Consider the following 27,647-nt stretch of genomic DNA (forward strand, 5'->3'; position numbering starts at 1 on the left):
TTACTGAGAGGGGACGTGAGGGCCTACTCTGCGTGCTCAGAGTTCAAGCCAAGCAGGCTGCAGCAGGCCTGACATATTCTGGAACAGCAGCACAGTCTTTAGATGACTCCTCTGAAGATGAAAACATGGCGAGGTACTTCTCCACTGATGAAGAACTGTGAGGGCTGTGATTAGCTACACTCTCTTGCTACAATGCTACTCATGCTACTCCCTGGCAGCCTTAGGAAGGCATTAGCTTGCTGTGTGGTAGCTGTTAGCTTCAGCATTTTTAGTTTTTAGTGGCCTGTCTGACGTTTATGTTTAAAAAAGAAAAATCAGAGGGAACCATCTTCATAATTTAACACTATGGTTTGTTTGTGTCCTTCAGTTCTTCTCAAGAGAAGCAGTACAGGTGTGCCTCAGCTCCACGGTCCCTCCTGCAGCCTCCGCTCCTGATGCTAACCTCATGTCTCCATCACACCAAGCAGCAGACCTGGATTGACAGACCTTTCTCCAGAGCTGCCCCCTCCTCTGAAACCCCCCTCTCCAAAACACTATTTGTGTAGTTTTTTAAGTCTTGTTTGCATGAGAATTGTTGATCATATCATTTCCAGCAGATGCCTTAATATAATGTTTGTGCACAATAAATGACATTGATCATAACATAATGGTATTTCCTTGCACTTCTACACCATGATATTGGCAGATAAGATGCTGATTACATTAAAGCAGTGAATGCTCTTCTTTAAGCAACATAAACAAACAATGATCCAATGGATCTGAAGTAGAATGGGCACATTACATTCTGTAGAGAATGCCTCAGTTATGGAAGTCAGAAAATAACTTTCTTTATCTGAGGTTCCAGTCATTTATAGTCACAGCAAAGCACACAGGTCTGGTTGTCTAAGTGGCGCCCATATCATTGTTTAAGATGTGTAACATCAAGTTTGTAGTCATTAGTCAAGAGTTCACCCTCTTGTTTACACTAAAATTAGGTGACCCAGATGTTTCACAATGCAATCTGATAAGGTCTTATGAGAAACATTCTTAAAATTAAAGAAATCACCACAGAGGATAGAAATAGATGTTTGACTTTAATCAGTAGCTGGTAATCGGCAGCCTGACTTATTCAAACACATTAATACTACAATGAATGAGGCAGGGCCTTCTATCAGAAATCAACTATATCGTCACGTTATGTTTCTCTTGAGCACATGGTAATTACCTTCAGCTTCCACTTACTGTCACCTGAACCATACTGTTATTTCTATATCTACAGTGACTATTAGGAAAACATATACTAGAGGGCCTCTCCTGGAACCGTCACCTTATCGTGGTGTAGAGGTTTACGTGTCCCTATGAACCTGAGGGCTGTGTTGTCTGGAGCCTTGTGCTCCTGGTAGGGTCTCTCATGGCAGAGTGGTCTCAGTTGAGGGGCCAGACTAAGAATGGTTCAAAAACCCTCAATGAATATCGACGGAAGAGGAGATGTGACCCGGCCCAGAGGAAGCCCGGGGCCCCCGTCTGGAGCTAGGCCCAGACGGAGGGCTCGATGGCGAGCGCCTGGTGGCCGGGTTTGCCACGGAGCCCGGTCGGGCACAGCCCGAACAAACTACGTGGCACCCCCCCTCTCTTCATCTCATGGGCCCATCAACCTGTGGGAAGACCCGTTGGGGTCGGGTGCGCAGCCACATGGGTGGCAGCGAAGGTCAGGGGTCTCGACGGACCAGACCCGGGCGGCAGAAGCTGGCTCTGGGGACGTGGAACGTCACCTCGCTGTGGGGAAAGGAACCGGAGCTTGTGAGGGAGGTGGAGCGCTACCAGTTAGATCTGGTGGGGCTTACCTCCACGCACAGTCTCGGCTCTGGTACCGTACTCCTGGATAAGGGTTGGACTCTATTCTTCTCCGGAGTTGCCAAGGGCGTGAGGCGCCGGGCGGGTGTGGGGATACTCATAAATCCCCGGCTGAGCGCCGCGGTGTTGGAGTTTACCCCGGTAGACGAGAGGGTCGCCTCCCTGCGCCTAAGGGTTGTAGGGGGGAAAACTCTGACTGTTGTTTGTGCGTATGCACCAAACAGCAGCTCAGAGTACTCGGCCTTCTTGGAGACCCTGAATGGAGTCCTGCATGGGGCTCCAGTAGGGGACTCCGTAGTTCTGCTGGGTGACTTCAACGCCCACGTGGGCAACGATGGAGATACCTGGAGAGGCGTGGTGGGGAGGAACGGCCTCCCTGATCTGAACCCGAGCGGTCGTTTGTTATTGGACTTCTGTGCTAGTCATGGATTATCCATAACAAACACCATGTTCGAACATAAGGGTGTTCATAAGTGTACCTGGTACCAGAGTACCCTAGGCCGAAGATCAATGATCGATTTTGTGATCGTGTCATCTGATCTGAGGCCGCATGTTTTGGACACTCGGGTAAAGAGAGGGGCGGAACTGTCAACCGACCACCATCTGGTTGTGAGTTGGATCAGGGAATGGGGGAAATTTCCGGATAGACCTGGTAAGCCCAAACGAGTAGTGCGGGTGAACTGGGAACGTCTGGAGGAGGCCCCCGTCCTAGGTATCTTCAACTCACACCTCCGGCGGAGTTTTTCTGGCATTCCTGTGGAGGTTGGGGACATTGAGCCGGAGTGGGCGGTGTTCAAAGCCTCCATTGCTGAAGCTGCGGCGGCTAGCTGTGGCCTCAGGGTCTTAGGTTCCTCAAGGGGCGGTAACCCTCGGACACCGTGGTGGACACCGGTGGTCAGGGAAGCCGTCCGATTGAAGAAGGAGGCCTTCCGGGATATGATATCCTGGAGGACTCCTGACTCGGTTGCAGGGTACCGACAGGCCCGAAGGGCTGCAGCTGCTGCCGTGTCAGAGGCTAAGCAGCGGGTGTGGGAGAAGTTCGGAGAGGTCATGGAGAAGGACTTTCGGTCGGCACCAAAGTGTTTCTGGAAGACTATCCGGCACCTCAGGAGGGGGAAAAGGGGAACCATCCAAGCTGTGTACAGTAAGGATGGGACTCTGTTGACCTCAACTGAGGAGGTCGTCGGACGTTGGAAGGAACACTTTGAGGAACTCCTGAATCCGAATAACACGCCCTCTATGTTGGAGGCAGAGCTCGAGGTTGATGGTGTTTCGTCGTCAATTTCCCTGGTGGAGGTCACTGAGGTAGTCAAACATCTCCGCAGTGGCAAAGCCCCAGGGATTGATGAGATCCAGCCAGAAATGCTAAAGGCTCTGGGTGTTGAGGGGCTGTCATGGTTGACACGCCTATTCAACATCGCGTGGGAGTCGGGTACAGTGCCAAAGGAGTGGCAAACCGGGGTGGTGGTTCCCCTGTTCAAAAAGGGGGACCAGAGAGTGTGTACCAATTATCGGGGTATCACACTTCTCAGCCTCCCTGTTAAAGTCTACTCCAAGGTGCTGGAAAGGAGGGTTCGGCCGATCGTCGAACCTCAGATTGAAGAGGAACAATGCGGTTTTCGCCCCGGACGTGGAACTACGGACCAGCTCTTCACTCTCGCAAGGATCCTGGAGGGGGCCTGGGAGTATGCCCATCCGGTCCACTTGTGTTTTGTGGATCTGGAGAAGGCGTATGACCGGGTCCCCCGGGAGAAACTGTGGGAGGTGCTGCGGGAGTATGGGGTAAGGGGGTCTCTCCTCAGGGCCATCCAATCTCTGTACTCCCAAAGCGAGAGCTGTGTTCGGGTCCTCGGCAGCCAGTCAGTTTCGTTCTCAGTGGGTGCTGGTCTCCGCCAGGGCTGCGCCTTGTCACCAATCCTGTTTGTGATATACATGGACAGAATATCGAGGCGTAGTCGTGGTGGGGAGGGGTTGCAGTTCGGTGGTCTGAGGATCTCGTCACTGCTTTTTGCGGATGATGTGGTCCTCATTGGATCATCGGCTTGTGACCTTCAGCACTCACTGGATCGGCTGGCGGCCGAGTGTGAAGCGGCTGGGATGAGGATCAGCACCGCTAAATCTGAGGCCATGACTCTTAGCAGGAAACCGATGGATTGCTTACTCCGGGTAGGAAATGAGTCCTTAGCCCAAGTGAAGGAGTTCAAGTACCTCGGGGTCTTGTTCGCGAGTGAGGGTACTATGGAGCGTGAGATTGGCCGGAGAATCGGAGCAGCGGGGGCGGTATTGCGTTCGCTTTACCGCACCGTTGTAACGAAAAGAGAGCTGAGCCGCAAGGCAAAGATCTCGATCTACCGGTCGATCTTCGTTCCTATCCTCACATATGGTCATGAGGGCTGGGTGATGACCGAAAGGACGAGATCGCGGGTACAAGCGGCCGAGATGAGTTTTCTCAGAAGGGTGGCTGGCGTCTCCCTTAGGGATAGGGTGAGAAGCTCAGTCATCCGTGAGGGACTCGGATTAGAGCCGCTGCTCCTTTACTTAGAAAGGAGTCAGCTGAGGTGGTTCGGGCATCTGGTAAGGATGCCCACTGGGCGCCTCCCTTGGGAGGTGTTTCAGGCAATTCCAGTGGGGAGGAGACCTCGGGGAAGACCCAGGACTAGGTGGAGAGATTATATCTCAACACTGGCCTGGGAACGCCTCGGGATCCCCCCGTCAGAGCTGGTCAATGTGGCCCGGGAAAGGGAAGTCTGGGGCCCCCTGCTTGAGCTGCTCCCCCCGCGACCCGACCCCGGATAAGCGGATGACGATGAGATGAGATGAGATACTAGAGGGCAATGTATAAACATTAATACATCTTATTTATATAGAGCTTTTCAAGAAGTGCAAGTACTAAACTGAGGGAAAGCTAATACAAACAATATATATATATATCTTATTTCCATGTGCCAGGACAGCCTCACACTTGGATGTAAACCAATTTTAGAACACATTTGCTTATACTGGAGATCTTTTAAATTAATGTCCCAGAAATGATTTCTGATGGAAAACCCCTGCCTTATTCATTGTAGTATTAATGTGTTAAGTCAGGCCGCTGATTAAAGTCAAACAGATATTGCTATCCTCTGTGTTGATTTCTTTAATTTTAAGAATGTTTCTCATAAGACCTTATCAGATTGCATTGTGAAACATCTTGGTCACCTAATTTTAGTGTAAACAAGAGGGTGAACTCTTGACTAATGACTACAAACTTGATGTTACACATCTTAAACAATGATATGGGCGCCACTTAGACAACCAGACCTGTGTGCTTTGCTGTGACTATAAATGACTGGAACCTCAGATAAAGAAAGTTATTTTCTGACTTCCATAACTGAGGCATTCTCTACAGAATGTAATGTGCCCATTCTACTTCAGATCCATCGGATCATTGTTTGTTTATGTTGCTTAAAGAAGAGCATTCACTGCTTTAATGTAATCAGCATCTTATCTGCCAATATCATGGTGTAGAAGTGCAAGGAAATACCATTATGTTATGATCAATGTCATTTATTGTGCACAAACATTATATTAAGGCATCTGCTGGAAATGATATGATCAACAATTCTCATGCAAACAAGACTTAAAAAACGCCACAAATAGTGTTTTGGAGAGGGGGGTTTCAGAGGGAGGGGGCAGCTCTGGAGAAAGGTCTGTCAATCCAGGTCTGCTGCTTGGTGTGATGGAGACATGAGGTTAGCATCAGGAGCGGAGGCTGCAGGAGGGACCGTGGAGCTGAGGCACACCTGTACTGCTTCTCTTGAGAAGAACTGAAGGACACAAACAAACCATAGTGTTAAATTATGAAGATGGTTCCCTCTGATTTTTTTTTTTAAAACATAAACGTCAGACAGGCCACTAAAAACTAAAAATGCTGAAGCTAACAGCTACCACACAGCAAGCTAATGCCTTCCTAAGGCTGCCAGGGAGTAGCAAGAGTAGCATTGTAGCAAGAGAGTGTAGCTAATCACAGCCCTCACAGTTCTTCATCAGTGGAGAAGTACCTCGCCATGTTTTCATCTTCAGAGGAGTCATCTAAAGACTGTGCTGCTGTTCCAGAATATGTCAGGCCCGCTGCAGCCTGCTGGGCTTGAACTCTGAGCACGCAGAGTAGGCCCTCACGTCCCTTCTCAGTAAATGCATCAGTACTGCCTGAGAATATATGATAAAAGACAAAAACATCTCAATTGTGCGTTTGTGTGTATGTATACATACACACATACAAGGCTTTCTTTTCTACAGAAATATTTTTCCTGAGTTGATGACTCTGCTTATTGCCATCTAGAATGTGAAACCAAATATATGTTTTGGTGTACCCATACAAGATGTCCAATGTAACACCAATAAAATCCAATCTACTACACTACGGTTTTAATGCCTCTGCAATAGCGAGTCGCCGGAGGCATAACTGCATGTTTTCGGATTGTCTAACTTTGTATTTGTCTTAAAGTAAAAAGGTCAAGGCCACACTGACCTCATCTTATGGTTTCAGTTGTCAAGAGATACAGTGTCATTTATATGAGAGAAAATATGTAGAAATATGTAGACGGACACTGCACTGGTTAGCGGAGTCACACAACGCAGTGCGGTAATTCTAGTGTAGTTTTTTTGTAATAAATGGGTTATCTATTTTTACAATCTACAAAAAGTTATCTATACATTTGGTCACAGAATGTTACACAAATAAATTGGCATTAAAGTTGGCATCTTGCTGTCTCACCAGTCTGACGATGCAGCTGAAGCATCAAGGGCTTTCTGCAGGTAATTTTGATTGTTTGTTTCTTTTGAAGAGGAGAATAACATGAATTCGTACCGATATCAGTTTACAATCAAACCTTTTTGTGTTGACCTTGTTTAAACAGAGTCAAAGGACATTGTACAACAATGACACACATTTTTCCACAGTACCTGTCGTTCACTACTGAACTTCTGACACCCATTACTGGACTGTGTCTTCCTGTAGAGTGGTGATGTTCTCAACGTTCTTTTCACAGTCTGTCAAAACAAAATTAGAGTTACAAATGTTAATGCCCCACAACCCATTGCAGATACGTTGTATTAGCACACCACATCAGACCAAAACAAAACTGCAGTCTGTGAAACAAGCAGTTTTGGTAGATATAAGGGAAATGCTAATATTTCTGCATGAAACATATTCATTCCCTTAAGCAAAATAACAATGATGGCAGGCCGCAACCTCGATGCCTTCGTCTACTTTGCTTACAGACTAGTTTGCGGAGTCTCGTGCTGCCGCCCACTGACCGATACATCATCGCTCTTTTCTGAAACTAATGAAGGCAAATTCACACATGTAGACAGAAATAAACAGTATAAATTAAAAGGTGTAAATATTGCTAACATTATGTTTGATGGGGGTCATCATTATACATAACAGAGGAAAACTTTGCACATGTATTCCTTAAATTTACTTGCCTTCCTGTGGAAAAAGTTGTTTTCCCAGTTAAACAATCACAGCAGGGAAGCATGATTGATCAAAATTCTTTCAGTGTGGTTTTTCTGGTATATAACTTAAAAGTACCTCTTTAATGCTAGGATCATTTCTCTCCCTCATCTTCCTCGTGGTACGTGGATGATGGTAGTGGGCTCAACCCGGCTTCTCTTTCTCTCCAGGCTGCCCTTCCTGCTCTTCATCAAGCAAAACAAAGTGTTCGGTCCAAGTTGTTGACGTTAATGAAACTCCTGTAGCTTCACTTTGATCCTCCTTGATTAAAAAACAGAACATAGCAATTGTTTTATAAAATAAATCGCAACTCCATAACATGAAATCATTATTGTCATATTGCATACTATACATTAAACCAAATTGATCTGATATTGTGGAGTAATGGTAGACAAATACACTCCTTATCAATCTAAAGCATTCATAAATCAAATTCATGTTTATATTTATATTGTAGCGTCCCTCAATGATGAGCTAAGCGTCTTGAACTGGTTTCCACAACCATGTATTCACTTCCCAGGTAGCACAGGCTACCGTGGGCTGAAGCATGTGGCTAACAATGGCGTATTAGCTGATGAACAGCGTCCATAGTGTGGATTGACGGACTCTATCCGCACTCGGACTGTAACCCTAGATCGTAACGATCTTTAAAAACAATAAACTACTTACCTGACAGAAGGAAGATGACATCGTGGTCTTCCAAGCGCTCCGTGTTTACGACGCAGCCCCGAGTTAAAGGACTGGTTGTTTACAAATAGGGTTTTTACGACAGCCATACGTCATGTCCGCTCGCGCACTCGGTCCGGTCGCGCACTCGGGCCGGCCTCGGTATAAACAGACTCGCAGGATCCTTCTCATTAGAGATGTAATCTAGCCTCAAATATTACTATTATATAACATGAATAACATTCACGATCACTGAAGGACACCACGCAGGGACTGTGATTTAAACACCAAGCTGCGCCGTGGTGGCATGGCAACCATCATAGCAACGATAAAAACATGCGTGATAACTATTAAAATATTTATCATAAGCACGAACTGGCTGAAGACTGTGGAAGCAAAGAGCACATTTCTCGCTAGAAATGGTTTCAGAATGTATTTTTATGCCCAAACTAAGTTACAAAATGATATTTTTATCTGAAAAAACAGGGAATCTCCGCCATGTTTTCCTCTCCGCAGACGGGAGCTTGAGAGTCACGTGACGTGAGAACACGCCAATGCAAAACAATGGGAGGACTAAATGTTACCATCTCACAATCTGAGAGGCCAGATTGTGAGATGGTAACGTCGTTCCAAGTGGACCAACGTTGCCATTGAACGTTTTCTGATGAGACTGGGTTGCAAATCTGGGAAGTGGCCCAATGCAGTTTCCAGTGGATTCCTGTTCATAGAGCCTCTGACTATGCAATGTCCACATTCAAATTTAGATGGAACCTCCTGTTTTCACAGACTCATTCCACTTCAACATGATAGTAGAACATCTCTGAGTGTCAGCGACATTATATCAGTAAAGACTGAACTAAATTTTCAAAATGACTCCCCTTTAAACTGAAAAGGGATTTTGTTTTATTTTTTAAACAATTAATTTATTGTTACTGAATATCATTTAGGTGTCTTACCTTCCTCCATGTTGTTCGATGTACTCTCAAAAAAAAGGATTTCCAAATACATGTACATATGAGGTGGAGTGTGTCAACTTTACATTTGTCAACTTTGATTGCACTAGTTGAACCTGTTAATAGCCCAAATTAATAGTCTGCATGATAAGCTACAGAGACAGGGAGTGGAATCAATAGTCTTTACTGATATAATGTCGCTGACACTCAGAGATGTTCTACTATCATGTTGAAGTGGAATGAGTCTGTGAAAACAGGAGGTTCCATCTAAATTTGAATGTGGACATTGCATAGTCAGAGGCTCTATGAACAGGAATCCACTGGAAACTGCATTGGGCCACTTCCCAGCCACTTCCGTTTAATTTTCTCAGTTATTCTACAGTAAAAGTGCCCAAAAATTCGTATCAGCATAGTCAGAGACACCATGAACAGGAATCCACTCGAAGTAACTTATAACCTTTCAAGGAATATTTTTTATAAGCTTCCAAATATGGTTACATTATGAATGCCTTTGGCCACTTTCACAGATTTGTTCTTTAATTTTCTCAGTTATTCTACAGTAAAAATACTCAAAACTGTGTATCAGCATAGTCAGAGACACCATGAACAGGAATCCACTCGATGTCATTTATAACCTCTCAAGGAATATTTTTTATAAGCTTCCAAATATGGTAACATTATGAATGCATTGGGCCACTTTCACAGATTTGCTCTTTAATTTTCTCAATTATTCTACAGTAAAAATACTCAAAACTGTGTATCAGCATAGTCAGAGACACCATGAACAGGAATCCACTCTATGTCACTTATAACCTCTCAGGGAATATTTCTTATAAGCTTCCAAATATGGTAACATTATGAATGCATTGGGCCACTTCCCAGATTTGCCCTTTAATTTTCTCAGTTATTCTACAGTAAAAATACACAAACAATTGTATGAGCATAGTCAGATACACCATGAACAGGAATCCACTCGATGTCACTTATAACCTCTCAAGGAACATTTTTTATAAGCTTCCAAATATTGTTACATTATGAATGCCTTTGGCCACTTTCACAGATTTGCTCTTTAATTTTCTCAGTTATTCTACAGTAAAAGTACCCGAAAATTTGTATCAGCATAGTCAGAGACACCATGAACAGGAATTCACTCGATATCACTTATAACCTCTCAAGGAATATTTTTAATCAGCATCCAAATATGGTTACATTATGTACACCTTTTTTTTATTTGACAGACTTTCCCTTTAATTTGCACTAAAAATACATGATAATTGACATGAGCAGATACGCCATAAAGATTAAAAAAATAAAAAAATAAAAAAATAAGTTGTATTTGTAGTAATTTTAGGCCGTTTCAGCCAACCATGCTGTTTTACCGTATAGTCACAAGTAGACGCGCAAAAAAAAACCCGGTGGCGGCTGGCTTCTTAGATGACGGCTCACTTTAAGTGGGATGTAGACTCCAGCCAGGATAAAAAAGGTGAATTCACGGGGAGAGTAGAATGGTCTGTAGGTGATGAAAAAAGTTTCCAGGTCCGGAGAACAGGACTGTAGAATAACTTTCACGTCGCTGCACCAGCCATGGTTTATATAAAAACAAATCCGCCTTTTGCCTTGCGTGAGAGGATCGGGTCGCGGCCCGTGCGTAACAGCTGAAAGCCGGTCAGCTGTGCGGCGGAGTCCGATGTAGCTTCGGTCAGCCACGGAAGAAAGGGAAAAGTCTCTATTTGTCCGGAGGAGAAGGCGCAGTTCGTCCATCTTATTGCAAAGCGAGTGAACATTGGAGAGGAGAATGCTCGGGAGAGGTGAGCGTGATCCTCTCTCCCTGAAGCGCACCAGAGCCCTCGCGCGCTTTCCTCTCCTCGCCTCAGTCTCGCTGCGTGACCGAGGAACACCGCACCTCTGATCAGTAAATCCACTAAATCCACAGAAGAGGCAAGGAAGTTAGGACATAAATCGGATGGTGTTGTGTCCCTGATGGTAAGACGCTCGTCCATCGTGAAAGTAATCCGAGTAGGGTCGCAGTAAACAGAATTAAATACTGAAAACAAACACAGAAGTGCACCTCTGGGCTCAGAGTCCATGTGATCTTTTATGCTAAAACCTTAAGTTAGTTTGCTTTCAAATAAAGGGTGGCTGTGGCTCAGGAGATAGAGCGAGTCGTCCAATAACCAGAAGGTCGGAAGTATGATTCCCATCTACCCCATTCCGCATGCCAAATAAATAAAGACCTTTTACCATAAATAAAAGCTCTCATAAAATGTACTCAGCTTAGCTAGGTGATGGGGTGTTTGGATGATAGCATCTACTGTAGTTAGAAAACACTCTGATAGATGACATCTTAATGTAAGATACAGAACCTTCTGTCTCTCTGAGTGTGTCTAAGTTGGTGACTTGTTTTTGTTGTCTTAGCTCAGCAGAGTGAAGGCAGAGGCTCGTCTGCTGCTGCTGTCAGACAGTGTCCCAGGAATTGAACTGTGGCTTCATGATGCCATGAACCAGGCAGAAGAGGAGCTGGAGAGAGAGAGACGGCTCAGTGAACAGAGGAAGTCTACTGAAGACTTTTCAGTACACAAACACACACGCTCACACACTCACACACTCACACAGGTGTGTTCTGTTGACTAATTTAACTCAGGTCGCACTAATCAGAGCCGGGGGCCTTTGTCGCATCAGAGTAAAATGGTTCTATAGTCTTAATTCTAAATTAATATCCACAGCTATATACATTCAAACTGTATGTTGCTCTTCTATATCAAGCAGTAGAAAAGTTTGAGTAGTTCCACTAATTCCACTAAATAGTTGAGATTAGAAGAAGGAAACTTGGGAAGAGGATGATCAGTCGATTCAATCAAATGATATTTCATAGATCAAATCTATTTAAAAAAGGTCTGTTGGTATTATTTTATTGACATATTTCCAAAAGTTATGGTCACTCACTGCCTGGGAATTGTTTATTTTTTGTGGTCTAAGATGGCTTTAAGATGGTTTTATCTTTTAATATAATTTATTTACAATAATAAAAAAATTATTGCTAGATATATCCTTTAAACCTTGTTTTAGAAATTACTTATATATACATTTTTTAAAGAGGAATATTAAATCTTTTCGATTATAAGTCTGCTTTTCTGTGTTTTCCAGGGGGATGAATTTGAGCTGACTGACTTTGAGGACTATGATGATGAGAATGCAGATATTTTTGCAGATCCAGGGTCAGCATCTGGAGCGTGTGTTTATCCTGCAGCCTGTAGAGTTATCTATAGCTATCAGGTAGTCCTCGCTAAAATATACACACTTTTCTGGTTTGGTGTCATCTGCAAAAAATACCCTTCAAAGTTTTCCGTCATACAGTTTTGGTGTTTGAGTCTCATACATTTTTTTTGTGGGAGACATAGTCTCATTTTTTCTTTGAACTTCTGTCGGTTGGTGAGTTGATGTGATTTTAACTTTGCCTGAGCTAGTGTGATTATAATCCCGCCCAAAAAATATGTGATTTATTACTCCCCCCCACCATAGTTAATTACAAGGGTGCTCGGAGAGCACATACCTCTGCTAATTACAGCCTGTCTCGCAATGTTGGAGTAAGAAAAAAATATTCTGGATCTGCACCAAAATGTAATGGTTTATTTTGTGAACCATCCACCAAGTTTCATAGTCTTGTTTGCGTAAAGTTGCTAACTAATAGACAATCAAACAAACACCAGTGAAAACATAACCTCCTAGATGTTATAAAGAAGCACAGTCATAACCTCCTAGTGGTTATGTTTTCACTGGTGTTTATATCACTCAGCAGAGTGCAGTCCCCTTATGAGACCACATTTAAATTCACTAGATCTAGATTTTCAATCGGACCGGACCAAATTGCACACTCATAAATCAATCACATAAACATGCTTGATTTTCTTAATCAAGTTAAATGTATAATATATAATTTATTTTCTCTCTGTTGTTTATGAATAATCGCATCAGTCAATATGACCTGGTAATATCCTGGCTAACATTTTACATATACGTTACCAGTCTGGTATAATTCAAAAGTATTTACAATTTGTGCCTTTCTTTAAACTTAAACATGTAGTGTAAATGTGTAAACCTAAGGAGTTGGAATGATGTTATTTAAATAGGTGTCACACATAATTGGATGATAATTTATACCTGACGTTTCATTAACAGTCAAACCTGATCAGGTAAATTTTGACCCATGACAATAAGTTATAAAAGAATAAAGTCTCATGGTCAATGGAAAGCTAATATGAGGATTACATTTTATCTAGAGAACTGGTTAGAGATGTTATTTAAGAGATGCCAAAATGTCATGTTTATCCTCACACATTATGATTTTGTTATCTAAAATCTTTGGAAAATGCTGATGAATTCACAAAGGCTGCAGAATGCTGTATTTCCTGTCTTCTTGGTTGCATAAAATCATCTAGTATCACAGTTAGCCGGTTTGAATTTACCCAGCAAATGAAAATGTGCAGTGTGTGTGGAGAACTGCATCATGACAACGGCCATTTCATTTCATTGAAGAATTCATAGAATTTATTTTAAAGCATGTTGTGTTCTTTAGGCTGGCCAGTCAGACGAGCTGTCAATCAGGGAAGGGGAGGAGCTTCAAGCGATTGAAGATGGAGACATGGAGGACTGGCTAAAGGTAACAATTCCTTGTTTAAATATCATGACAGCAGGAGGCTTCTCCCAGTTAGGTTTTTATTAGTGTTAATCATCCTTTGAGGTTTATTCCTCTCAAAAAATGTCATCCATCCTTCCATCCATCAGCTACAGCAATTATCCTTTAGGGTTATAAAGAAGCATAATCAGACCGAGCTGACATTGGCTTAGAGGCAGGGTACAAGCACAGGTTGACATTTAGGCAGTGTGCACTATAAATGACCTAAATATTGTTGTTGTTGTTTTTCATTATAATGTATTTTATAGATATCTAGATTTATATTTCTGATATCTGTGTTAATTTTGTCCAAACGGATGCACTATTGGTATTTGATGCATTTATTTTGTAATAGTGTTGACGGTTGGAGAAATGGTACACTTTTATTTTGAAAAGGTAGTCGTCGTCGTCCGCCCCCCCCCCCCCCCCATGTGTCTTTGCGACACAAGTATGCTCTTTCTGAGACTGTGTATCATTCACACTAATAATTTTACGTTATGTTTATGATAATATGATGTGGTTTATGAAGTGACAAAAAATGTAATTTAAATTGAATATGTGTATATGCAGCCCTCTATTAAGAGTTTGTTATTTTGTTAAGATAAATAGCTATTAAGTTCATAGGGATTTTATGTTTGTATAAATTCATGTTAAAGTCAAGCCTTATGAAGGACAATCTAAAAGACAGTTGGTTAATAATATCACAACTTAAGGGCTATACAAGTCGTTTATAAGTACACAAGGGAAGTAATATTCCTCCTAGCTCTTACGGTGTGAAATCATTACAATTATTGATTTTTTGATTTTGATTTTTGATTTTGATTTTTTCCAGGCTTTTAAAGTGACTGGAAACATTTGGAATAATGGTGCAAAACGTATCAACATTTATAACATAGATCTACTGTGGTTTTACGATGTGCTATACAGTGTATATTGTATGTTTTCCAGTGTATAATTCATATCGTTGGATACCTGACCATGTCTCTGTGCAGGTGTGTAACTCTTGTGGTCAGGTGGGTTATGTTCCTGAGCGTTATGTGCAGTTCATGTGTCTACAAGCAGAGGAAACTGCTCAGCTGGACTGTTCCTTCAGCTCCACCTCATCCACTGGAAATAAAGAGAAGGCAAGCAGCCGAGGTTAGCACTTAATGTGTGTTATTAATACTAGCATTAAACATATGAATACTTAGTTATGTGTCGTGTCATGCACATATTGTACAATTTAATGCAGTTGTAATGGGGACACGTCAGATACTAATCAACCACCAGAGAGGTTAGCATCCAAGTTTCTTATAGTCATTCAACGAGAAGCACTCATCAGTACGGTGACCCTGAGAGCTAAACACACTGCAACTGAAGAAAACACATGCAAGTGGACAAAACACAAGCAAAGTAAGAAAACATTGTTGTGCAATAGTGCTTAAAAAGTGATAACATAGAATGGTGTGCCTTTCGGAACTCAATAAATGTGGTTATTATTATAAAAAAATATCAAACATTAATATTTAAAATATTAATATTAGATCATAACTTTAGTTGGTTAAAATTCTCGCGAGGCACCACCCTTCAAAGAAGGGAAAAGACAGCCAATTTATTGATTAAGATCAGTCTCATTTAGATCTAGTTCGATTAGATATCTCAATATTTACTATAAAAGATTATACAATGAACAGTGAAGGTTATGGAGTTCTTAACAGTGTAAAGGTTGGCAAATTTCATTTATGCAACATTAATGACAGAACATTTGTGAAACAAGAACATTTATTACGAACATAATAAAGTATAAAAACACAAATTACTAAACAATCGAGCTAACTAACAAGGAGGTGTATATGAGTGTGTGTATGTATGCAAATTAGGGGCTCTCAAAATGATGGTTGACCAAAAGAGTAACGCCTTAAGATAGAAGGGGAAACCTATAAGTGATGGACACTGCTACCAAAGGAGCCACAAAAACATCCCACAAAAACCGGCGGTGTCAACCCCTTTTAGGTGTCCTCTGGAAACACTGCGGTTGTCGTTTTCTGTAATTGCAGTGCGTTTCTGTATTTGCAGCGCCTATCTGTTATGTGTTGTGTTTTGTTGTCAAATGAATGAAGATGTATTCTTACTTTGCATGTGTTTTGTCCACTTACAAAGGGCTTCCAGACAAAGAAACATGAAACAAACTTGAAACAAAAGTATTTTCTGTTTACAGAGAGCAGTTATTCTACTTGTTTCTAAAGCTGGTGTATCTGAACTTTAACAGAGCTCTGACTTTTTGTCCATGAAAGGATCCAACTCATTTCCCAGATTACTTTCCATTTTTAATAACAACCTTTGAGTGCGATCTATCTCTATAGCTCATAATTCTTATAATATAGTCTGATCTGTTTCAGGTATAGCCAGAGCTCTCTACTCCTACCAGGCCCAAAGTGCAGAAGAGCTTTCCTTCCAGGAGGGGGCACTGATCACACTGATGTGCTGTCGACTTGGAGAGGTGTGTGTTGTAACAGATAATAGCCTACATGATGGATCTGACAGACAAGAAACAGTCAACAACTCCAGCTGCTGATAAGGGCCATGTGGCTGAAAGTTAAAAATAAAGCTTTTATTTAAAGTGTGTCCTTCCACGTTATCCACATAAACAAATTGTCAGGTGGATGATGGATTTTGGGAGGGAGAGCTGAATGGACGGATTGGTCTCTTCCCGTCGTTGGTGGTAGAGCTCGTACATGATGAAGTGGATCTGGAGGAGCCACAAGAGGAGGTGAGAATGGTTTCCTGACTGCTCCTCCAAACCATTTATTTTCCAGTTGAAGGATTCCGATGTCACATAAGACTGAAAGCTTGATAATGTTTGTCCTCTACCCAACTCATCATATTGTTCGCTGGTTGTCTGTTGGACTTTGATGCCACCATCTTTATTTTTTCTCCAGTCTCTCCCAACCCCAACCATGCCTCCCTTCACTTCTACAGTAGGAATCCCCTCAACTCCTGGCTGTAGTTCCATACTTAATGCTACCCCCCCTAGCTGCGTTGAAGATAAACAGCAGCCCTTACATCTGAGGGTGGCAAACATTACAGTAGGTGAGTAGCAGTGGTTGTTGTGCAAGTTCACACCTCTCATGAACTAGTTCAAAGTTCAGTTCATACAAGTAAATTCTGAACTTGTTCATATTTCAGTTAATTTCATAGTTTTAAGGTGGAAAGTGAGAATGAAAGACTTAACTTGTTTTTTAAAGAAAACTTTATCCATCCCTACCCCTTGCCTTAAACTGTACCTCATATGTATCAATTCCTAAAAGAAAGCTAATTTTGCCTGTTTATTTATTCATACCCTGCAAACAAAAGGAACAACAAATCATAGTTCTATGCCTTGCTATGAAACCAATTATTAGGCTAGACCAGGGTTGCCCAATACGTCGATCGCGATATACCTAGAGGCAGTGTGGGTCGATCGCATGACTGGACAAGAGGCAGTCACATGGACGCTCCGACGCATGTCACCCTCTATTTTTTTCGTTGCTCAGCGCGGGGGGACGTAGCGGCGGCAAAAAAAAAAGAGGGCGTACGTTCGGGGGGGAATACCAACATTATTTGGTCGGTAGATCTTGTTGAGCTGGTCATTTCAAGATAACATGAAAACTGATTGATAAAGTTCACTGTTCGCGAAAAATGTGCGCAACATGCACAACACTGTACAGGAAGCCACTCCAGAGGGGCTGAAGAGCCGCATGCGGCTCCTGAGCCACGGGTTGCCGACCCCTGGCTACGCCGAAAGAGCAGACGTCAAAACATTAGTTCGGCTATAATATTAGTTCCACCTCGCATTCCCCCTCCCGGTAGCGCCCCCCACCTGTAATGCCTGTGCGCCCCACCGGTTAGACTTAAGGCCGATATATGCTAATCCGTTTTGACGGACACGGACACATGGGAACGACTTCACCACCGTGGAATGCCCTCTCCGAGCACCTCGGAGGGCTCTTCGTGCACCTCAGATTTTTCTAACTACACGTCGGCATGTCGGAGAGCCTAGGGATATCCCTTGGCTGTGATTGGTCCACTAACGACAGCATTTCCGAAAACTCACATTTCCGGACCTCAAACTTCCTGTTTCATTCCGTATATCACAATAAACCCAAACACAACTACGATTCTACGATTAATTTGACAAGTGTGTTAAGCCAGCGGAGTTGTCCGGCTTAAGGCCGAATTATAGTCGGGTTGTACGCACGCACGCATGCACGCAAGACACGCAACACGCCCCGTCCGCCAATATTTCTAACTATACGACAAGGCGCCGCGAGCCTCAAGCAGCCCGCAAGGCTTGTGATTGGTCTGCTTACTACATCCCGTCTGGAGTCTAGTTTCCGGTTTCATGCCCCATAATACGCGGAAATCACGGAAGATTTAGAAGAACGAATATGGACCAAATAGATGAGCACTTGGCAGAAGAGATCTGAAAGTATGACCACTTGTATAACCCGTCACTGACTGGCCGATTTGTCCGGCAGAAATAGGCTATGAGGAGCCGGAGTGGCGATCTAACTAAACAGTCGACGAAGAAGAAGACGTCTCTTCTTTGTGTGTTTTGTCTTCGACAAACAACGTTACTCCGCCTAGTGTTCTGGCGGTGAATTGCGTTGCAACACGCGCCACACGTTAGAGAACCATAAATTAAAACGAGTCCGTTGATGCAACTGCGTGGCCTTCCGCGGTTGCAGTCGCAGGACTATAATTCGGCCGTTACGGTGGCTGGTTAGAGTACTAACAGCATGTGTGTACGGTCACATACGGTTATAACACCCGTCATAACGACGCTAGCGTGCTAGCCACCATGCTAAATGCGGTGGTAACAGCGCAAAAACCCGCTGTCACGACTTTAATTCCACGGCTATCATGACACTGAAATGAAGCTTAGCGTAAGTTCAGTGAGGAAGACTTAAGCTGCAGACGATCAGCTGATCGTAACGGAGCACTTAACCTGCATAGTGATCAGCTGATTGTGGGTGTTCCTAAATGTCCAATCAGGTCTGGCGAGGTCTTTTCAGCCAATCATTCAGCACCTGTCAAACTTTAAAAATCCCTTCTCTTCTCTTAACGCAAGCTGTTGCTCATCTAGCTTATTCACATTGTTTTTCATCTCGATGTCGGATCCTGTCAATGATTATTGTACCCAAGAGGTTCGGACCCAGCATTCAAGAGATCGTTCAATCTCACGGATCGTCTCCCATGGGGAGGCCGACTTCATCGCTCAGATTTAACATCGCGGCATCATGCCAGCTTCAGGCCGGCTTCCTCCTCGGCAGCGGTTCAAGTAAACAGTCCATTGATTCTACCGGGTCGCAGTTCGGAGCATGATCCGGCGACCCCAGCGGGTCCCCAACCGCGTCTGTTCGTGGTCGCAAAAGTTTCAACAAGCGACCTCTTCCAAAGCCCCCTCCCGAAGATAAGTATTACATTGTTCTTTTTAAACACTCATAGCAACCACTTTATCTTTAGATAATATTCTGACCACCACTCTGCAGTCCCCGGTTCTCACCGTGCAGAACATTGACAGTCGTCTAAAACCCTTGCACGCCAGCGAGTGCGTTCCGCGTCCAAACAGAGACAGTAGATCAGCAGTTCCTCGTGCTTCAGCATTTACCATAACACAATCTGCTTCGTCAACAACTCAACGCTTTAAGCATGCAATATACACCTGAACTGGCCCGAATTACATTTCCTCTAATTGAGTACGGATGCGCGCGCACCTGATGGCTGTCGCGTATATCCTGAGACCATGTGGAGCGTCAGTCGTGCACGTCCTCAGAATGAATGCTACGCGAACGCCAGATGCAATATGCACTGAACGACAGGGCTAGTATAACAGAGGCGGAGAAGCTCACCTTGCGTGTCTTCTGGTGTAAGATCAATGGGCCAAACCGGCGGAGCAATAATCTTACGTACTGACGGACATTAAAAAATACTGGTTGTGAATCCCATCAATTTCTCGTATCAGTGAACGATTGATGGGCCATACAGACAATATACATGGCAGCGCTGCCTCTTTTTGCGTAATCTTAAAATTAAGAAAACAGTAACCTCCTTGATTGTTCACGTCATGCAATTCCAGAAGTCCTACACTGTCTCATTCTCTGGTGTGCCCTCCAGTGGTATCCGCCGGAAACTTCTGTTTTGTTATGCGACTTAATTTCTGTTACTGAGGCCGTACCGATTTGCATTTCTGTTGACATTTAATTTAATTTGGTCTTTGACCTTAATTTCTTTTGGTCAAAAGACCTTTTTATTTAAGTTTAGTCATTGCTGACCGTTTTTTAAGTTTACATCTTGCACTCACCATGGCTTTAACTTGGTCCAGTGGACCTTCATTTAAGTTTGCCATGCCACTGAATTTCTTTTGGCGGTGGGCACCGTTTTAATTTCTGTTTGTCATGCAACTTAATTTCTGTTGCGGAGGCCGTAACGCTATGCATTTTTGTTGATATTTAATTTAATTTGGTCTTAGACCTTAATTTAACTTTGGTCAAATGACCTTTTATTTAAGTTTGGTCTTTGCTGACCGTTTATTCAGTTCTACATTTAGGACCTGCACTCACCATGGCTTTAACTCGGTCAAGCGGACCTTCATTTAAGTTTTCCATGCCACTTAATTTATTTTGGCGGTTGCTGTATCGTTTTAATTTCTGTTTGTCATGCGACTTAATTTCTGTTAAGGAGGCCGTACCGCTTTGCATTTTTGTTGATATTTAATTTAATTTGGTCCTGGACCTTAATTTCATTTTGGTCAAATGACCTTTTATTTAAGTTTAGTCCTTGCTGACCGTTTATTAAGTTCTACATTTAGGACCTGCACTCACCATGGCTTTAACTTGGTCCAGCGAACCTTTATTTATGTTTGCCATGCCACTTAATTTCTTTTGGCGGTGGGCGCCATTTTAATTTCTGTTTGTCATGCGACTTTATTTCTGTTAGGGAGACCGTACCGCTTTGCATTTTTGTTGATATTTAATTTAATTTGGTCTTGAACCTTAATTTCATTTTGGTCAAATTACCTTTTAATTAAGTTTGGTCTTTGCTGACCATTTATTAAGTTCTACAATTAGATCCTGCACTCACCACGACATTCACTTCTGGTCCAGCAGACCTTCATTTTGGTATCGAGCAACCTGGTGCGGTTGCTTTACCGATATATAATTCTGGTAGCATTTTATAAATTAGTCTTGGACCTAACTTTATTTATGTCTGATAACCTTAGTTATGTTCTACATTTTAGATCCCCTAATCATACCTGCACATATGATCTTTACTGTTGGTCTCCAGACCTTTTATCTCATATCATTATCACTCGGGTTGCAGGTGCACTCTAACGAGACATCTCTATATTTGTATTAGATACATTTTATAACGATTGTCTATTACAAAAGCATGTATTACTTTGCCTAGAATACTACAACACGAGGTAAGACTCATCATTATCTCCCTTCCCCTGATCTACCTTCTTCGTCTTATTTCTTTTGGGGGTATTCCTGTTCGATGCTCTGCTCCACCCCCTTCTAATCCTGATGACATCTCACAGGGGTCTAAAATGCCAGACTGTAAAACATTCATATCTTCTGTGTTTGCAAAATAAATATTGTAATCGGAAATCAAGTCTCTCCTGATTGAACTAGCAACGCAGTTCGAAAACAAGACCGGGGAACCGCTGCGCTAAGAAACGATAACATAAGCATTTTGACCCGCTGGGTGTCACTTTATTGCTAAAACTGTCCTTTCTACGCGTGTTCAGAGTAGGGTTGCCAACTCCCTGAAAAATAAATAAGGGCACCTCATTGGCAATTCACTTTAATAATAAACTAAATTAACTGAATAACATAAGAATCTTTCTTTAACAGAAACCTGTCTTAATAAAACCATGTGCTTAATTTAAAACTGTATACATTAATATAAAACAATAGATAGAAAGCAGAACATCCATCTTGAAATAAGCATATTTTTAGTTTTGTTGTCCCTTATGCTTCGCATGTGCCCACCACTTGAAGTATGTTGTTTAAGGTCAGTCTGCCCAAAATGGGCGACAGGGAAAGTGCGCCGGCACACCGTGCAGTGCGCTTTATAGATATTTTAGCTCACATTTTCCACCCAGGTGTTTGCTTTTTCCCATTCCTCCCGGTATTTTTGCATCCTTTTCAGCAGCACTATGAGCAGGAGTCATATTGCTGCTCGAAGCTGCACCGCCCCGTAAAGCAGTGTCGGTGTCTGTGTCACTGTCACCCATGCTGCTTTGTGGTCTTCCATTATCTTCTCCTTATACTTCCACTATCTTCTCCGCGAGCAACAGTACCTCCTCGACCAATGGGATGGGATGAGCGTATTCTGTATCATCGTACTCGTGTGTGAATATGCTGTCAGATCATTGATCCCAGAGCAGGACATTGCCTGGGAACAAGTTTACCGTAAATTTTCATATAAAGCGCCCTGTTATTCATTTTCCATTGGCATTTTACTGACCATTTTTAAAATCTCACAGTAATACGGGACAAAGTGAGTCCCTTTTCAGCTCAATACGGGACGGGTTCTTTTGTTTCTAAATACGGGACGATTCCGTTTTTCAAGGGATGGTTGGCAACCCTAGTTCAGGGTGAACTACGATTCTCTAAGCTTGTGCCAAGCAAGTCCTCTTCCATGTCAAGCAGCTCCAGCTCCATCAACAGCCTTTGTCTGTTAGTTGCCATCGTTCACTGTGTGTGAGGAAAGCCGGGAGAACGTACATAAACAATCGTGGACTTCTTCTACATGTACATTTGTCAAGAGGTAGCCTTCACCAAGGCAATTTCCTGTATGTGCAAATATACATGGCAATAAAAATAATTCTGAATCTGATTCTGATTCTGATTCTCTAAGCTTGTCTTCCGTTGCGCCACCTACTGTTCTGGCAGTGAATTGTTTTCAGCACCCACAGCCTTCTGAGAACCATAAATTAAAAAAAGAGTCCGTCTGGTCCGTCTGTCCCACCGCGCATAATGGACTCGGAGTAGCATACATCGGCCTTAAGAGAGCGTCTCTCCTCAGTAGAAGGAAAACATTCCGTAACGTTTTAGCAAGACCTCAGATAATATGAACGTGTTCACCGTTCAAATTCACTATTTGTCATTAAGCTGTGTTCAGTTCATCGTTCTCATAAAAACAAACGTGTTCAATGAACGCGTTCTTTTGAACATGTTCATGCACAACACTGGTGAGAAGCATTAAACTTTACTGTAGTTAATGTGGTTAGTTGTTTAGGTAGGAATGGTTGTCAATTTGTCTTTGTGTTTTTTCTCAGAAACTGGGGGCAGCAACCACACATCTCCAGATCTCTCCAGTAGTCGACTAAGACCTGTATGTACTGTTAACCCTTGTATGGTGTTCATGTTTTTGTCGCACAGCCAATGTTTGCGGGTCTGGTGGACCCACTGCTTTATTGGGTCTTAAAATCAATACAGCTATAACAATTTATGTAAACATACTTAACAGATGTTTTCTTTATCCTAATAGCAAGCAATATAGACAGCATATATTGTTAATATTTGTCATTCACCCCTGTTTAATTAAATATATGAATAAAAGGGTTTTTCTTTTTTTTTTGATAAAATGCAATTAAACAAGAAAAAAACAAGTACAATCAAGATATAGCTGAAAAAACCTAATGTCAGTATTGATGTTTATTTCTTGGAACTCAGTTATAAATTGAAAACACGCTGGCAGTCTACATAACAGATGGAATCTGGGATGAAAAGTTCAAAAGAAGACTTGATGTCCTGTACATGAGTGACTGCTATCTGTGTTGGCACTGGTTGCTTCCTTATTACATTGGTAGCCATGCATGTAGAGGAGAAAGCTTGAATGTTGACAACATTTGTAGATTGCAGATAACAGATTTCTCTCATCCCTTGTACTGTTTTAGTGTCGAGCACCTCCCCCTCCTCCAACACTAAGGCCTTCACCTCATCCCTGAGACCAGGCTGCGGTGGAGAAGTCAAAATAATCACTATTCCAAGATCCCGCTAGGAAAGGTCACAAGGTCAAGAGAAGATGTCAAAGTGAAGCAGTAAGGAGTAAGGAAAAGAAATCCAACTCCACTTACATGTTTAAAAAAAACAAATACTGTCCAAAAACGAATGATGCTACCTGAGAAAAGATGTTCTTATTATTAAGGGAAGATTTAACCATTGGTTATTTACAACAAAACCAACTGGAAATATATGAAATCTATGTGGACAAACCTTATAAAAGAGGACAAAAGATTTTTGTGTGCATTTTGCAATCGGGGCATTAAAATGACATTTATATTAGCATTAAGTTCTGATGAAGATATTGTAAACTATGATTTCCCTGTGTGTGTTGTTCACTGTGACTCATGACTGGACAGATGTGACAGAGCAGAAATCAGGAGCTCAGATGATCATTTTCGGATTTACATCAGTTCTGGATCTTGTCAGGAGAATAAAACAACTGCTTATTTTTTTCCATAACTACCTGGGTGTTACCAGGTGTAGCTGCCGCCATGAATTGAAGGACATCATTTTTCTCTTTTCTTTCATAAATGAAGGTCTGGTGTTTCCCATGGTAAAAGAGGTTCAGTGAGTTAGGAAACATTGAAGCTCTTTTCCTTATAATTAAGATAACTCAAACAGCTATCATGGGTGCCACTTAAATGCTTCTGCATGGTCATGTATCTCATAGGAACCTAGCTAAGCAAAGTGGACTATTCAAAGGCATTTTCTAACACAAGTACTTGGTAGGTGTTGGCAAAAGGACCGAGGACACCCATGTCCTTAAGGTGGCCCTGAGAGCTCAACGCAAGGCAACTTCAGAAAACACATACAGTGCCTTGCATATGTATTCACCCCCTTTACTGTGAAACCCCTAACAAAGATCTGGTGCGACCAATTGCATTCACAAGTCACATTTGCAAGTCACATAATTAGTAAATAGGGTCCACCTGTCTGCAATTTAATCTCAGTATAAATACACCTGTTCTGTGACGGACTCAGAGTTTGTTGGAGATCATTACTGAACAAACAGCATCATGAAGACCAAGGAGCTCACCAAACAGGTCAGGGATAAAGTTGTGGAGAAATATGAAGCAGGGTTAGGTTATAAAAAAATATCCAGAGCTTTGAACATCTCTCTGAGCACCATAAAATCCATCATAATAAAATGGAAAGAATATGGCACAACCGCAAACCTACCAAGAGGAGGCCGTCCACCCAAACTGAAGAGTCGGACAAGGAGAAAATTAATCAGAGAAGCAACCAGGAGGCCCATGGTTACTCTGGAGGAGTTGCAGAGATCCACAGCTGAGGTGGGAGAATCTGTCCACAGGACAACTATTAGTCGTCTACTCCACAAATCTGGCCTTTATGGAAGAGTGGCAAGAAGAAAGCCATTGTTGAAAGGGATCCATAAAAAATCCCGTTTGGAGTTTGCCAGAAGCCATGTGGGAGACACAGCAAACATGTGGAAGAAGGTGCTCTGGTCAGATGAGACCAAAATTGAACTTTTTGGCCTCAATGCAAAACGCTATGTGTGGCGAAAACCCAACACTGCCCATCACCCTGAGCACATCATCCCAACAGTGAAACATGGTGGTGGTAGCATCATGCTGTGGGGATGCTTCTCTTCAGCAGGTACAGGGAAACTGGTCAGAATAGAGGGAAAGATGGATGGAGCCAAATACAGGGAAATCCTTGAAGAAAATCTGATGCAGTCTGCAAAATACTTGAGACTGGGGCGGAGGTTCATCTTCCAGCAGGACAATGACCCTAAACATACAGCCAGAGCTACAAAGGAATGGTTTGGATTAAAGAATGTTAATGTCTTAAAATGGCCCAGTCAAAGCCCAGACCTCAATCCATTAGAGAATCTATGGCAAGACTTGAAGATTGCGGTTCACAGACGGTCTCCATCCAATCTGACTGAGCTTCATCTTTTTTGCCAAGAAGAATGGACAAACCTTTCCATCTCTAGATGTGCAAAGCTGGTAGAGACATACCCCAAAAGACTTGCAGCTGTAATTGCAGCGAAAGGGGGTTCTACCAAGTATTGACACAGGGGGGTGAATACTTATGCACCCAACAGATGTCAACTTTTTTGTTCTCATTATTGTTTGTGTCACAATAAAATTTATTTTGCACCTCCAAAGTACTATGCATGTTTTGTTGATCAAACGGGAAAAAGTTTATTTAAGTCTATTTGAATTCCAGTTAGTAACAGTACATAATGGGAAAAAGTCCAAGGGGGGTGAATACTTATGCAAGGCACTGTACAAGTGGACAAAACAGAAGCAAAGTAAGAAAACATCTTCATCAATTTCACAACACAACACTTCACAGAAATGCCCCATGTCCCTAGCTCAGACCAGAGGAGTCATGACGCTCTAAGGACAACATGATGTTTGAGATCGTATACGGCCCAGCGGGTGTCAGAAGGTTAACAGTAGACATCTGGTGACAGCTCAGCTCAGCTGTATTTCAGACGTTGTCCCTCCTCTGTCAGTCTCTCCCCTCTTTTTGTGGTAGGTCTCTGTGCCACTTTTTAACCTACAAAGAGAGATTAGCCTACTAGACTCAGCTTTGCTAATCATCCACCTAGGTGCAGCTCGAGATACTCTGATGATTTCACAATATAATATTTGAAAAGCAGTGAGATATTTTTCAATGACAATTTTTTTACATGTAAAATTTAAGAAAAGCAAGAAGTTATTACTATGTACCTTTAGTATTTGGCTACTGAGCTATTACTTCGTAAGACTTTAATAAGCAAAAACATATTTCCTACATTAGTATAGCTTAGATTCTAACAGCTAGAAATATAAAACAACATAAAATAGTGCCGTACTAAAATATGCTTTCAAAGAACATATGTTAAAAAGATGTAAGGTCACAGCAGTGAGACACCTGGTCAACTGACCAGGTGTCTCACTGCTGTGACCTTGACAAACAGGGAGTTTCCTACAGCGGACGGACACAAATGATGATTTCATGTCTTTTTTTCATATTACGTTTTATGAAGCGCCTCTTTGTACTAGTTCTGGCTTGTCTTTTTTCATATTACGTTTTATGAAACACCTCTTTGAATAAGTTATGGCTTTTGTGAACCTGTGGCCAGTTCCACTTTGAGCACCGTGCTTGTTGTGTAAACTCTGCAGAGCTTACTATTAAAAAGACTCAAGGCAAACTCCAGTCTGAGAATTTCATTATTTCAAATCTCAAGATGAATTTCCATCACAAAGACTAAATGTAAATTCACCAATACTAAGCAGACAGAGTTGTTTTTATAATATTTAGGAGATATATTTGGATTAGAGGGTTATGTAAATAAATAGTGACTTTGTGGGTGAAATCTTATTACATATCTGTAAAATTATAAAAATACATCTTTACAAGGTATTGTTTGATTATGAATTTTATTTCATTAAATTAGTGTTCATAATAACAAGTTTGGCCTACCAGTATGATGCTGTTGTGATATACTGACTACACTGGGCAACTCTCTCAGCCGTGTAAGAATGTGTGTGTGAACAGGTGAATGTGAAGAGTACGAAGCACTTTGAGAGGTTATTAATACAAATTTTTTAAATAACTACTAGACAGACCACAAAGCAGGAAGTTTGATATTCATGCTTGTTTGATGTAAAACACAGCGGTGCACTGGTCAACTGGTGTGTGATGTTATTTCCTGGACTGGTCTGGTTTATTTCTGGGTGACTTGCCCTGCACCTGGGTGGGAGGAGAGGGATAGCACGGGGTTTGGCTTCCAAAAGTCCCCACAGATATTTATCTGACATTGTCCCTTAATTTTTAATTTTTTAGAAAGCTTGTGTCAAGAGCTGTTTCTTGCACGCAGTTTTCTAGACTTACCTATCAAAACCTGACAAAGGAGGAAATTATGCCTGTAAACCTACAAATCCGTCTGATTGACATGTTGATGAGGTTATTTATTCAGAGCACCTTTAGTGCACAACAGCCACTTTAAGTAGAGAAGACAGTCAATGCAAATG

General features: G+C 42.3%; 1 protein-coding gene across 1 annotated transcript in view; it reads left to right on the forward strand.

The window, feature by feature from the left end:
- The window catches only part of LOC128446153 (F-BAR and double SH3 domains protein 1), a 47,064-nt gene extending 22,606 nt beyond the window's left edge, over positions 1 to 24,458 (forward strand). Inside the window, exons 13-21 of the mRNA XM_053429106.1 lie at positions 11,365 to 11,520; positions 12,094 to 12,222; positions 13,523 to 13,606; positions 14,614 to 14,758; positions 16,000 to 16,100; positions 16,260 to 16,370; positions 16,540 to 16,690; positions 22,929 to 22,984; positions 23,550 to 24,458. Coding sequence (XP_053285081.1) covers positions 11,365 to 11,520; positions 12,094 to 12,222; positions 13,523 to 13,606; positions 14,614 to 14,758; positions 16,000 to 16,100; positions 16,260 to 16,370; positions 16,540 to 16,690; positions 22,929 to 22,984; positions 23,550 to 23,600 — 984 coding nt within the window. The 3' untranslated portion in view covers positions 23,601 to 24,458. The remainder of the gene's footprint in view (positions 1 to 11,364; positions 11,521 to 12,093; positions 12,223 to 13,522; positions 13,607 to 14,613; positions 14,759 to 15,999; positions 16,101 to 16,259; positions 16,371 to 16,539; positions 16,691 to 22,928; positions 22,985 to 23,549) is intronic.
- The last annotated feature ends 3,189 nt before the right edge of the window (positions 24,459 to 27,647 follow it).

This window comes from Pleuronectes platessa, chromosome 8, assembly GCF_947347685.1.
Source record: "Pleuronectes platessa chromosome 8, fPlePla1.1, whole genome shotgun sequence".
In the NCBI taxonomy this organism is placed as follows: Eukaryota; Metazoa; Chordata; class Actinopteri; order Pleuronectiformes; family Pleuronectidae; genus Pleuronectes; species Pleuronectes platessa.